At 41.3% G+C, this 12,930-nt stretch overlaps 1 protein-coding gene across 6 annotated transcripts in view; it reads left to right on the forward strand.

Moving 5' to 3' along the window:
- The window catches only part of LOC118423788 (histone deacetylase 4-like), an 88,518-nt gene that overhangs the window by 63,790 nt on the left and 11,798 nt on the right, over positions 1-12,930 (forward strand). For all 6 annotated transcript variants that reach the window (XM_035832016.1, XM_035832020.1, XM_035832017.1 and 3 more), the window contains 10 exons: positions 3,713-3,856; positions 4,859-5,114; positions 7,359-7,482; positions 8,026-8,131; positions 8,822-8,974; positions 9,523-9,559; positions 9,775-9,855; positions 11,141-11,274; positions 12,259-12,308; positions 12,625-12,692. In XM_035832016.1, the coding sequence (XP_035687909.1) occupies positions 3,713-3,856; positions 4,859-5,114; positions 7,359-7,482; positions 8,026-8,131; positions 8,822-8,974; positions 9,523-9,559; positions 9,775-9,855; positions 11,141-11,274; positions 12,259-12,308; positions 12,625-12,692 (1,153 nt within the window). The remainder of the gene's footprint in view (positions 1-3,712; positions 3,857-4,858; positions 5,115-7,358; positions 7,483-8,025; positions 8,132-8,821; positions 8,975-9,522; positions 9,560-9,774; positions 9,856-11,140; positions 11,275-12,258; positions 12,309-12,624; positions 12,693-12,930) is intronic.

Raw genomic sequence — 12,930 nt, forward strand, 5'->3', positions numbered from 1 at the left:
CTAGCCATTTTCAAAGTACTCTACATGACAAAGCAAATTAGAATACTGATTCAACTTCTCGTCGAAGAAAGATCTATGTATCGCCTAACTAATAAATGCTTGAAGAGTTTCAAGTAGTGATTTTTAGTCACATAGTTGTCCCTGAAAGTAGGCCATATCTAGATCTATCAAATGAATTCTAGTGAGCGTCCTTTTAGATACGCATTACAGAACGTAGCTGAAACAATATTTCATATTATGTATTGCATATCACTACTTTAAAAGACACAGAGGCCATGCAACACTAATCTTTGATCAAACACTGTATTCAATTCAGTATCAGTCATTGTAGTGCCAATCCAATACTCATTGACATCGTTAAACGTTTGAAATTTGCACATTGTAAAATGTTAGCAAAAACAAACTTTCCAAAAGTCATCTGCTCCAAAGTATCAGAGTCTTCTAACAGCATTTCTCTAAGCCTGAATAAGAACACTTCAAGTACAGTTTATAACGTTTCAGATCTTTCAAAACCAAATAAATAATATATACTAGAGTTCCACGACCCCATACATTCGCCAAATAATTCTACACTTTACAACTACTGTATTAATTGTTATGGTCATCAATTATGCAAATAAGATTTTCATTTGCATAGATTCTATTACTTGATTATCTCCTCCACCGAATAACAGATGTAAACAATCTATGTTAAAAAGATTTTCATCGCATTTTGTAATAATGGGATGGGTTGCACATGGGAGGGCGTGCAACGGCTAGCAGTGGACAGGGCAGCATGGCGAACAATGACGGCCCGCCTCAGTGACCAGAACTGACATGCGGTGAAGATGATGATGATTTTGTAATAATTTATGTAAGTAAGGACCTCATTTGCATAACTAATGTTCAACAATAATGTTCACCTGTACATAACTTCCAAATGCTACCAGTAAGAAGTTCCCGTCATTTACCATAATGACATCGGAGCATTTTCTAATCAATTATGCAAATTAGAACTTTATTTCGCATGATATATATCGATCAATATTCTTCCCTATCTCAGTTACATTTGCCACTTTCTAATGGTCCTATAATGGAACTGGGCGTGTTTAATTGTTTTCCTAACTATTTATGCAAATTAGATTCCGATTTGTATAATAAATATGTATTTATATGGATCATCTCTTAAGCTATCTACATACCAAAAATCATGACAATCCGTCAACCCCTTCTTGAGTTATTCTCTTTCAAAGCTTGAGTTATTCTCTTTCAAAGTCTTACACTAAACCTGTCCTGCAGTTTCAAAACAAGCCACTAGGAGGCATAAACCTACACCACTTACTCTCGGCATCAAGGCCTGTCTACCACTAAAAAATCATAGCCGCAGTATGTTCAGACTCGACATATCAAACCCGGAAATTCCTTTCCAGTACCTTAACAGGCCGCTAGGCGGCCCAAAATCTATTCGTTTCCAAGTCTCATTGAGACCTACCCACATACCGAATATCAATACAATCCATTTAGTTGTTCTTGAGTTATTCTGGTCTTCTACAAACATACATACAAACGCTACCCAAAACATAACCTTTTTGGCGAAGGTAAAAACGCTATCTTTAATTCTAGGAGTAAAACATAAACATCTGAAAATGGGGACAACCAACGCCAACCAACCAATGAGGACAACCAACGCCATGATCCAAACCTCTACAATTAATTATTTGATAGGGACGAGAAGTTGAATCAGTATTCTATTTGCTTTGTCATGTAGAGTACTTGAAAATGGCTAGAATCACCAATTTTCGCCAAATGCAAAAGATGACATTCTTTCAGGGACAACCACGTGACTGCATTTCATGACTCAAATTTCTGCAATCATTTATTAGAAAGGCAATACCTAGGTCTCTCTTTGAAAAAAAGTTGAATCAGAATTTTTTTTCAGAATTTGAATTCAATTTGTCACAGAAAACACTTTGAACATGGCTAAAATTCACAATTTTCGCCAAATGCAAAAAAGTGACCTACTTTCAGGGACAACCACGGGAGTCGGCGGACTACATTTTATGACTCAAAATTCTGAAATCATTTATTAGATAGGCAATACCTAGGTTTCCCTTTGACAAGAAGTTGAATCAGAATTCAAATTCACTTTGTCAGAGAAAACCCTTTGAACATGGCTAAAATTCAAAATTTTGCCAAACGCAAAAAAGTGGCCTACTTCCAGGGACAACCACGATCTAAAACTCTTCAAGCATTTATTAAATAGACAATACATAGATCTCTCTTTGACAAGAAGTTGAGTTAGAATTCTGTTTTATTTTGTCACATGTAGTACCTTGAACATGGCTAAAATTCACAATTTTCGTCAAACGCAAAACTGGCCTACTTTTGTGGACGACCACGTGACAACCAAACAAGACCCCAAACTTTGCAACAATGCATTTGATAGATATATCAATCATCTATACAGGGTACAAATTTCAAGTCAAAAATGTTACCAGCTCGGCACTTGTGGCGTTACAAAGTTGGGCCAAAAATTACGTTATTTTGAAGCTTGAAACATTGTATTGTTTTGATGCTGCCCAAGAACTCAATTTTATCTCGTTGGAAATTTCACAACAATTTCTAAACAGCCAAACTGTTGGTCTATTCAGATCTTGTTTTGTTTTGACAATACAATAAAAGGTGTTGGAGTGACAATGCCGTAAAGTATGCCGATTTCCGTGTTTTTGAGATGCAGAAATTGGGAAAATGGCCAGAAAACTTTGTTGGCCCGTTACCATGGCAACAAGGAGTTTTGATCTAAAAGAAAGCTATTTTGAGGGGTTGTGGACCAAGTACTATCAGTGTGCAAAATATGAGCCAAATCGATTTTTTGACCTTTGCCACCATTGTTTGATCCTTACAGACATTTGCTCTTAATCGTATAATGTGAAGTAGTATGCATTTATTACGTCCTAAAATAAATTTCTTTCAGAAAATAACACTCCCGTGTGGAATGGAATGCCCCTTCAAGTAGGAATTTGCAGTACTACCTAAAAACTGTAGTGTACTGTACCTATTGAATTATTTAGGTCCAGGACCAGACCTGTACCTAAACACCTGGGGTACCTGTACCTGTACCTGAACAAACTAAAACACTAGACAGTCAGAACACCACTTTTTAACGCAAAGATGACAATTGTGATAATCGTGGGGTTGAATACATGTATGTGGAATTCATCCTCAAGTAAACTGAAAATGACAATTCATAACTTAAAATGACAGTTGGGTACATGTATATCTTACAGACGTCTTGATCAAACTTATTCAGGAATATGTACAGGTCAGCACAAGTAGTACCTAAACCAGTACATGTGCCTTACCTCAAAATTGTTGAGGTACACAGCTCTATTTTCAAGTTTGAGGTTCATCACACTGTGAAGATATCCTCTAATCCTTCAATTAGATTACAATGATGGCTGAATAATCCTAAAACTCAAAGACTTGCACTCTGTGTTCCACTGTTTAGTGAATCTGAATAGAATACTGAAAACAGGTGTTGTGGTTTTAGTTTTCATGGTTCTTGCAGGGCCTTTCTTACAAGACTGCTTTAACTGCGAACCCAATATCCACTGTTAACGCAACATTAAATCCCTAAATAATAAAGAAATTCACATATTAAGTAACACTGTGACAATATATTACCAAATATTCAAATATGATCTAAAAACTGATTGTGCGCTGTTTTTATCAGGAATCCGGTGTCCAGCCTGCGGTGATGCCTGGGAGAATGGTGGGCGGGAACGCGGCAGACTTCACCCTGTACACCTCCCCATCTCTACCCAACATCTCCCTGGGACTGGCCAACTCCTCAAGTTCTGCTGATACCACTCAGACGGTGAGACAAAACATAACAGGGCTCGAAATACTGGGTGCATGTGCACCCAGGTGCACCCAAAATTGGAGCTGTGCACCCAATTATTTTTTGTGGGTGCACAGGGTGCACCTAAATAATTTCTTAGGTTTATGTATGTAAAGATTAAAGTATGTCAGTATACATCATATTCTTGACATCTAAGTGTTAGAAATATAAAAATGTCTGCCATGGTACTGGTAACTAAGTTTCATTATTGGGTTATTACTAAAATTTAAGTGGTGCACCCAAATATTTTTGCACCAGTGGACCTAATCCCAAAAGTGAATTTCCAGCCCTGCATAATGAACGGTGGAATTCCAGACAAGCATTTTAATTCCGGAAAACCTTAATTATTTCAAAATATATTAACCAGCAGTTCTCTACAACCACGTGACTCCTGTCACACAGCAACACAGTTAGAAGACACGTTATGCCAGCAATCACACATACACTGACTACCAAAACCGAGAACTAATGCTATGAAGAAGACTTTCACATACAGATCCATATCTACATGATTTGCACTGTAAATAATTGCACTGTAAAGTTTTTGTATGTGTTACGTATACGTTATGTCATGTCTGTGTATCTTGTATCACAGCTAATGGACAAATAAAGCCTCTAAAGCCTCTCTAAATAATATTTCCAGGTATGATATATCAAAGGATAATGAATGATAGGTTGCAATTAGATGTCTCCATGAAGAAAGCCAATTCTGTAGAAATCTGGGGATTCTGCCAGAATTCTGACTGTGAGCCAGAATTCTGGTACCCTGACCCAGAATGTACGTCTGACTCGTCATAATTGTGCCAGAATCCTGGCACCCTGAGCCAGAATGTACGTCATCATAATTAAAAAGAGATACTTAAAGTCTTTCCCGTACCAAAAAAAATGGTGCATATGGTGGTGCTCATCTCCGTTACCTGACAATTTGAGAGAGTTTGTTTAAGGTTATGAAGTATATTTTCTTCCTTACTTCGACAGGGAGAGAAAGTCGTGCAGTCGGCGCTATCCCGTGAGGCGGAGCTTCGCGCCATGGCGGCGGCACGGCTCGGACAGCCGCTGACCGGTCACATGATTCCCACGCAGTCCGGACTGGCGCACCTGGCCATGCACGGCGGGATGGAGTCGGAACTGAACCAGTCGTTTCCGCCCGGGAACCCCAACCTGCTCCACGCTCGGATGAAGGCCTTGGAACAGCAGGGCATTCCCCCTGTAACTGTGCAGCATCTGCTAGCAGGTAGGGTAGTCAAGTGCAGTTCATTCTGAACCTGCTAGACGGCATCCATGAATAGTCCGATGTTAAAATGTTCAGTGGATTGTTGAAAGCCTTGGAACAGCAGGGCATTCCCCCAGTAATTGTGCAGCATCTGCTGGCAGATAGGGTAATCACCTGCAGTTCCTTCTGAACCTGTTAGATGACATCAATGAATAGTCAGATTTTAAAAATGTTCAGTGGATTGTTGAAAGCCTTAGAACAGCAGGGCATTCCCCCAGTAATTGTGCAGCATCTGCTAGCAGATAGGGTAGTCAAGTGCAGTTCCTTCTGAACCTGCTAGATGGCATCCATGGATAGATGTTAAAGGACAGCATCAGAAAATTTTCAATTCATTATTTTCCAGTAGTTTACTCATTAAAAAGTTGATGTACGTCAATTTTTACATTGATCCGCCTAATATGACCCTGTAGACACGTTTGAACTTCGCGCTCTCCTCCTTTCCCCGCGCGCTGGCCGATGACGTAATGGCCGCGTTCTGAGAGTCTGACGTCACAGATCCAAAACTTCTAGCCAGCCATTTTGCTCCGTGAACCTCGGTCCTCTCAGCGGTAAATAATCACTCCGCCATTCTGGAGTTCAGTCCGTAGTTGTTGACAATTACTTTCGTGGACCTGTAAGTCGCATTGTGACCTGTCTACGAAGCTATAGTCCCCGGGAGACTAAACATGAATGAGCTTGCCTGCGAGTAAACCGCGCGGCGACGGGACGAAATCAAAACAATGGCGGTGGGGAAGGTTCACGCACCGTGCCATTCTGGACTGTTACAAGAGCGAGTTTGGGTCAATCCTTACCTTCTCCTTTCCAGACAGCACAGCGATAATTACACGTAAGCTTCCACGAATTTTGGTTGAATTCACAGTTGTCCAACTGGCAGTGACATTAAAAAAAAAAAGAAACATTTTCCTCTGACAACATCGGACGATCCCCTTTTCGCGCCGAAACATACATACGAAACAGGCCGGCATTGTGAATGGTGCGAAATGTCGACTTCGTTTCAGAGTCCGTGATTTATTTTGATGGAACACCCAACAATCTCCGCCAAAGCTACATGATTGAAAAACCGGACAGTGCAGATAATTTACCTGAGAAACAGAAAATAAAGTGAGAGGCGAGGCGTAACTCGCTCGAATCTGTACAAGTTGCAGTGCTATCTGTTTCGGCGCGATAAGGGGATCGTTCGATATGTAGTGATCAAGGGTATGTTGTCAGAGAAAAATGTTTCTTTTTTTTAATGTCACTGCCAGTTGGACAACTGTGAGTTCAACCAAAATTCGTGGAAGCTTACGTGTAATTATCGCTGTGCTGTCTGGAAAGGAGAAGGTAAGGATTGACCCAAACTCGCTCTTGTAACAGTCCAGAATGGCACGGTGCGTGAACCTTCCCCACCGCCATTGTTTTGATTTCGTCCCGTCGCCGCGCGGTTTACTCGCAGGCAAGCTCATTCATGTTTAGTCTCCCGGGGACTATAGCTTCGTAGACAGGTCACAATGCGACTTACAGGTCCACGAAAGTAATTGTCAACAACTACGGACTGAACTCCAGAATGGCGGAGTGATTATTTACCGCTGAGAGGACCGAGGTTCACGGAGCAAAATGGCTGGCTAGAAGTTTTGGATCTGTGACGTCAGACTCTCAGAACGCGGCCATTACGTCATCGGCCAGCGCGGCGGGGAAAGGAGGAGAGCGCGAAGTTCAAACGTGTCTACAGGGTCATATTAGGCGGATCAATGTAAAAATTGACGTACATCAACTTTTTAATGAGTAAACTACTGGAAAATAATGAATTGAAAATTTTCTGATGCTGTCCTTTAAAATGTTCAGTGGATTGGTAAAAGCCTTGGAACAGAAGGGCATTCCCCCAGTAACTGTGCAGCATCTTCTGGCAGGTAGGATAGGCTTTCTTTTCAGTCAAGATGGTGCTTTTCCTTCTGAACCTGCTAGATGGTAGCCATGGCAGTACGATCAGGTGTTGACCTGATTGTAAAAAGTTAAATTGATTGGTGAGATCATAAGATGGAATGGTGAAGAAGAGAGCAGACCAGGGAGGCTGTCACATTCAGCCAAGCCGGTGCAGTTCCTTCTGAACCAGCTAGATGGCAGCCATGACAATACTAGATAGATAGATCATAGTAACATGGAGCTTTCAGAAGTCAGATGGATAAGCTGCAGGATCTGAGATGTTTTGCTCATAATCTCTGATTACAGGAGCGAGACATGGCGATCTGTCGGGGCCCGCGTCAACGGTAGCGATGATAGCTACGACAATGTCCACGGGAGTGTCGAGGCCTGACAACCAGCCACCCAATGCAATACCACGCCGTCTACACAAGTAAGGGAAACAGGCATTAATGTTATGTCGTCATCAATTTAATTCCTTAGACTTTGGAATTATGCCAAAAGAAAGTATAGAAATAGGGGGCTTGTTATGTTAAGACAAACTGGTCATTGTTATTGCAGCTTATTGGTTCAGTATCATTTTCCTTTTGCCCTAACTCTTAGTTATAAGAATCCTGTCCATTGTGGCTATGGACTGTCGGATCATTCTCTTTGACAGTAGTTAAAGTTAAAGTTTCCCATACACCTTAGCAGATGCGTAGGGGTGGTGCCCATCTCCATTTCTGTAGCCCTTGGGCCACACATTTGAGCACGTCACTACAGCAGGGGGGCTAGTCCATACTCTTTCCAAAATGGTGAGTGCTAAGCAAAGAAAGCAGCATGTGCGATTTTTGAAGTCTTTAGTATGACTCGGCCGGGGATCGAACTCACGACCTACCGAATGCAAGTCGAACAGTCTACCCAATTGGCTATTGTACCGGTTTACAGTTTTGACTGTATATGGATCGATGATTCAATTTTGTTTCCCTCCGTACAGACCTCTGGGTCGGACCCACTCGGCACCCCTCCCCGGTACACACATGCACCACCTACAGCAGCAGGTGCTCCACCCGCAGCACTACATGCAGGCGCTGCTCAGACAGGTGGGTAGGCAGGTACAAACAGCTGGACAGGTGTTCGGGTGTGTGAACTTGCATCTAGTTAGTTACAGTTAAAATCCTGTCTATTTACAACATAGCATCCCTTGACTAATTGATAGATTATAATATTCCCCCAACCAAAGTTTTGGCATCATTTTTCTTGATCAGATATTTTATCCGCCTGAAAAAAGCAACTGTTACAGTACAGTAATAGTCTATCATAACTGACACAATTAAGGCAGTAGCCCAGAGTGTTGGAGGTTCAAATTTTAATGTTTCTTTTAAAAGTGGGTAACATAACAGATTTAATCTTAAACCCAGGGTAGGGCAGGGCAGATAAAACATAACTTAAATGGAGCAAGAAGAAAGAAGCGTGCTCTGTCCAGCTTAGGTGACGCTAACAACCGGGCAATCTCACCGAGCGAGCGGGGGTGTACCATAACCATTTACATACGATGACCAATTTCTTTCACAATTGATAAATTCGTTGTTCCTTTTTCAATCTGTTGAAGTGCAGCAGTAATTGGTTCCATACTAGTTTAGAGGTCATCCTCCTGATTGTTGTGATAATAATTGCACTTCCTTTACTTCTTGTGTTCCAGTGTCAGCATGTTGTGAACAAGCAGCAGCTTGGTTCATCCTCCTGATTGTTGTGATAGTAATTGCACTTCCTTTACTACTTGTGTTCCACAGCATGTTGTGAACAAGCAGCAGCTTGGTAACGGGGACATCGCTAAGCAGCCCCGCCCCGAGCCCCACCCTGAGGAGACGGAGGAGGAGCTAAAGGAACACACCCAGGTCACCGTCAAACAGGAGCCGCTCGACAGCGACGAGGAAAACGAAGAGGTCAGGGGTCATGTTTGACTTTTAGCGTTCTTTTTTTTCATTCGTTCAATTGAACCTCTGTAGTGCCAAGTTGTAGCCTGGGTACCATCCGGGTAGTACTTCACTAGTCTGTTTGGTTTTGCTACCTGTCTGGAGACCTGCGCATTCAAACCTTTTGGTGGTGATGTCAGTTAAGGAGCAAATTAAAGAATGGGTTCTAGAATGCTTGTTCGATGACAACAGGCCGTCATGCAAGAGGACGGAGGGCTTTTTTGGGTGTTCAAACACATTCCTTAATTCGCTAATGTGTAAGAACGAATCAGCACCCTCGTCCAAAGATTCCAGAAGTTAACGTGGTCAAGATTCCAGTGTTACAGTGTTACAGCATTCACAGTGTTACCCAACCTGCAGTTCTTTTGTTCCTCACAAGGAGCGCACATGCACAGTCCTCCAAAGTTTGGCATTGATATCCATTCCATTATTTCACCCTAACCGCTTAACATTGGTAATAATGATTTGCTCTTCATGGAAATTAATTGATCAAATTGTCTTTTTCATTTATTTTGTAGGAGGAATCCTGTCGGCAGTTAGATATGAATATTGACGGTGAGTTCCGAACCATTTTAAACCTTCCATAGATTGTGAAATTTGCGCTGGTAAAAGGGAAAAACTTTTGCATGTTTATATCAAATTCTAGTTAATTTATGTATCAACATACAACTTAACATGTAATGGAAAAAGAAGTAAGCCTAGCAACATGCATGGTTTTTACAGAAATTCGTGTATATATTACTAACTTGTCATGTTATTTTTTACTACAGGGACTAGCACTCACAGACCACTATCCAGAGCTCAGTCATCGCCGGCAACATACAACTCTGTCAAATCTGTCTTTACCACAGGTGAGTCACTTTTAGTCACAAAATCCAAAAGTTCTTGGTTTGAAGCCTCAGCAGGCCCCAATGGATAATATGGTTCATCTGGAAAATGGCAACTTCAGTGAAAATGAGCACCTTGTTTCTGTTAGAGATTCAGACGTTCTCTCAAATGAGACATAACGCCGACTATCCTATGTTTGACATATGTTGGGGGATAATCTTATAATGTTTCTATAAATTTGTACTATTGTAATACTTTTTGATAACATACATGTAACATCCATTGGCATAATACCGGTCGGTTTACTGCAATTTCTCAAGCAATGCTAATTTGGCAAATGATCAACGCATCATTTTCTCCAGTTACATGTTGCTGTTACAGCTTACCTTTGTCACTTCTTCTGTGTAAATAATTTTGTCTCTCTGGTCCTGCTAAAAACATAATATCGTAATTGGAACACACCGCGGAATTGCACGGAGAACGGGCGCGTGGTTGGAAGGGGGTGCACTATACCGGTCGAACGAAACACGGCACAATTAACTGCCGCTATGTACCTTTATACATCCTCTGTTGTTCCTTTCTTTCCTGTTAGTAGTTGCACAAAACAAAAATCTGCATGAGCATACAAAAAGTCATGAGAAAATGGGCGTATACTGACAAAAATTTTCATTTAATTTTGGTCCGTCACAACCGCTATGACGTAAAACTTTACTGCTGGCCGTAGCATTAAAAATGGCGGGAAAATGGCGGCGTACGTTCAATTTGACCCATTCAGCCGTAGATCTGGGCGATAATGCAACGGTTCCTCACACTTTTACACGAGTTGTAGGTCACCAAAAGAAATTCAAGATTGCTGTTGAATCATGATCGTCTTGTGCCGTGAGCACATGTGATTATTATCTACAAATCTGGCGATGAACGTGACAGTGTGTTTCTCCCACGACGAGCTCGCCTGCCCCGAAAATGACCTGAAAACTTTTGGCCTTGTTGTCTTCGAATGCATTGTTATCGATGCTTTGTAAATTATGTATTGGACACCTAGATGTCTGAAGTCTGCATACCTCAGAAATAACTATTGTTGCATGTGTAGATCTCTTTAAGTTCCACTATTTTTAATCGACCGGTATAAGGCTTATGACCGGTATTATGCCAATGCATGTTATGCATACCATCCTGATTTCAAACATTTAGCAAGCTAGAAAAGGGTAGCTGTTTGGTGAAAATTTGTGAGGATTATTTGAGGGAAAGTTCCTTAAGCATCCTTAGAGGGGTGTTAACATGAAGGTTACATTTGCCCCCCCTCCTCAGGAGTTGTGTACGACCCCCTGATGCTGAAGCACTCGTGCAGCTGTGGTAACAACAGTTACCATCCGGAACACTCCGGTCGCATCCAGAGTGTCTGGTCCAGACTACAGGAGACCGGGCTAGTCAACAGATGTGAGGTAAACAACCACACTGCTTGTTGTTATTGTTGTTGTTGTTCACCTTGTAGGGCGAAGTTAGTTTTCTTACAGTTTCTGAAGCAGGGTATATTTCTACACAAAGAGGTTGCTAGCCATTTTCCTATAACGTGTTTGAGGCACCTCTTTGGACTCTTTTAATTCTATGTCCTTTCTGAACAACCGGTGCAACCCCAACTGAGATGCACAGCCCAGTTGCCAACTTTTTGGAACCAGAAGCTTAAGTCTGAGGTTGCTACCAGTTGAGCTACAGGGATATTCCTTTCTTGTGTTGTGGTGTAGACTTATGAAATTATGAATCTGAAGGTAGTTGGTTCTAATTCCTAGCAGCTGCCCTCAGAATCTGAAAGTTCCTGGGTTCAAAACCCTAGCGGCTCAATCCAATGTTGTACCCTTGGGAACGGTACCAAAAATGAGCACCTAGCCTCTGTTACGGATGTCTTCTTAAACCAAGTGTCCTATAAAGAATAAGTCCAAAGTTTTATGCAGTTCCCAGTGTTGTGCCCATGGAAAGTCACAGATTTTGTAATCTGTAAAGCTAAGGGCACAATCCGCCATACGTGCTACCTACGGCCAAAACGTGGGCAATGTTTTGGCATCCGTAAGTTGTAAGTACCGGCTTCGTACAATCTCGTAGGGAATCCGACTGAGTTTTGAGCACGCAGACACGCCGTAGAACTTAACGTGCAGGCAAAACTTTGTGTGCCATGGGTTGACGTACTCCCTCCCTGCTCTTGCCAGTCGTTCCCCACATTTTCCGAAATATGTGGCGGACGTGGCCTCCCCAAAAAAACGTACGGACAAACTTAGCTTTAGGGTCATCTTCCCTCTGTAAGGGACACCTCTGGCACATTATAGAAACCACCACACTTATTGATATTACATGTATATATAAGACAGTGTAGAAATCCACAACATGTTGAAAGGTTGTTGCCGGTTTAACAGAAAAGTTTCTTCTCTTTCCAGAGAGTACGATCAAGAAAAGCTACAATAGATGAGTTAAAAACCTGTCATAGGTGAGTACAGTTCTCCAGCTTTCATTAAAAATTATGCAGTATTCTAACTTCAATTGAACACCTTTAGCAATGCAAGTGAATTGTACTTTCATGTACATTTTTCGGACTGAGTTCAGCCATCAAAGATTTACAATTTTTCCTATGTAATTTAATACACTGGATGGAATCGATATCTTAGAATTCCATGTCCTCTTAGCCAAATTGTGTGTATTTGAAATATTAGAAAAGACAAGATTTTGAAACATCAAAAATTCATTGGTTCTAGCTACGGTCTTTTGTGTGATAATCATTTAATTCTTTTCCATGTTGTTTTTAGTGAGCAGCATGTGTATTTATATGGGACCAATCCACTACATCGGCAGAAACAAGACAGCAAGAAACTGGGTGAGCCTCAGATATCTGTCCGAAGTTTAAGAAAATTGACGAAAAACTTTGCGAAGTTCAACTGTCCATGTGTATTCTTAACTTTTCTCTCATGTTATGTTACTGAGTCTTGCCTATAAAGAAGTTACCACAATGATTTGAATTTTGCACTAGAGAATCATAAAAGCATGATACTTGATAACTATGCCGTGATATTGGAGTTTTGCATCTTATTTTATGGTGAGGCCAAAACTTTATT

This window comes from Branchiostoma floridae, chromosome 10 (genome assembly GCF_000003815.2).
Source record: "Branchiostoma floridae strain S238N-H82 chromosome 10, Bfl_VNyyK, whole genome shotgun sequence".
NCBI classification, from domain to species: domain Eukaryota; kingdom Metazoa; phylum Chordata; class Leptocardii; order Amphioxiformes; family Branchiostomatidae; genus Branchiostoma; species Branchiostoma floridae.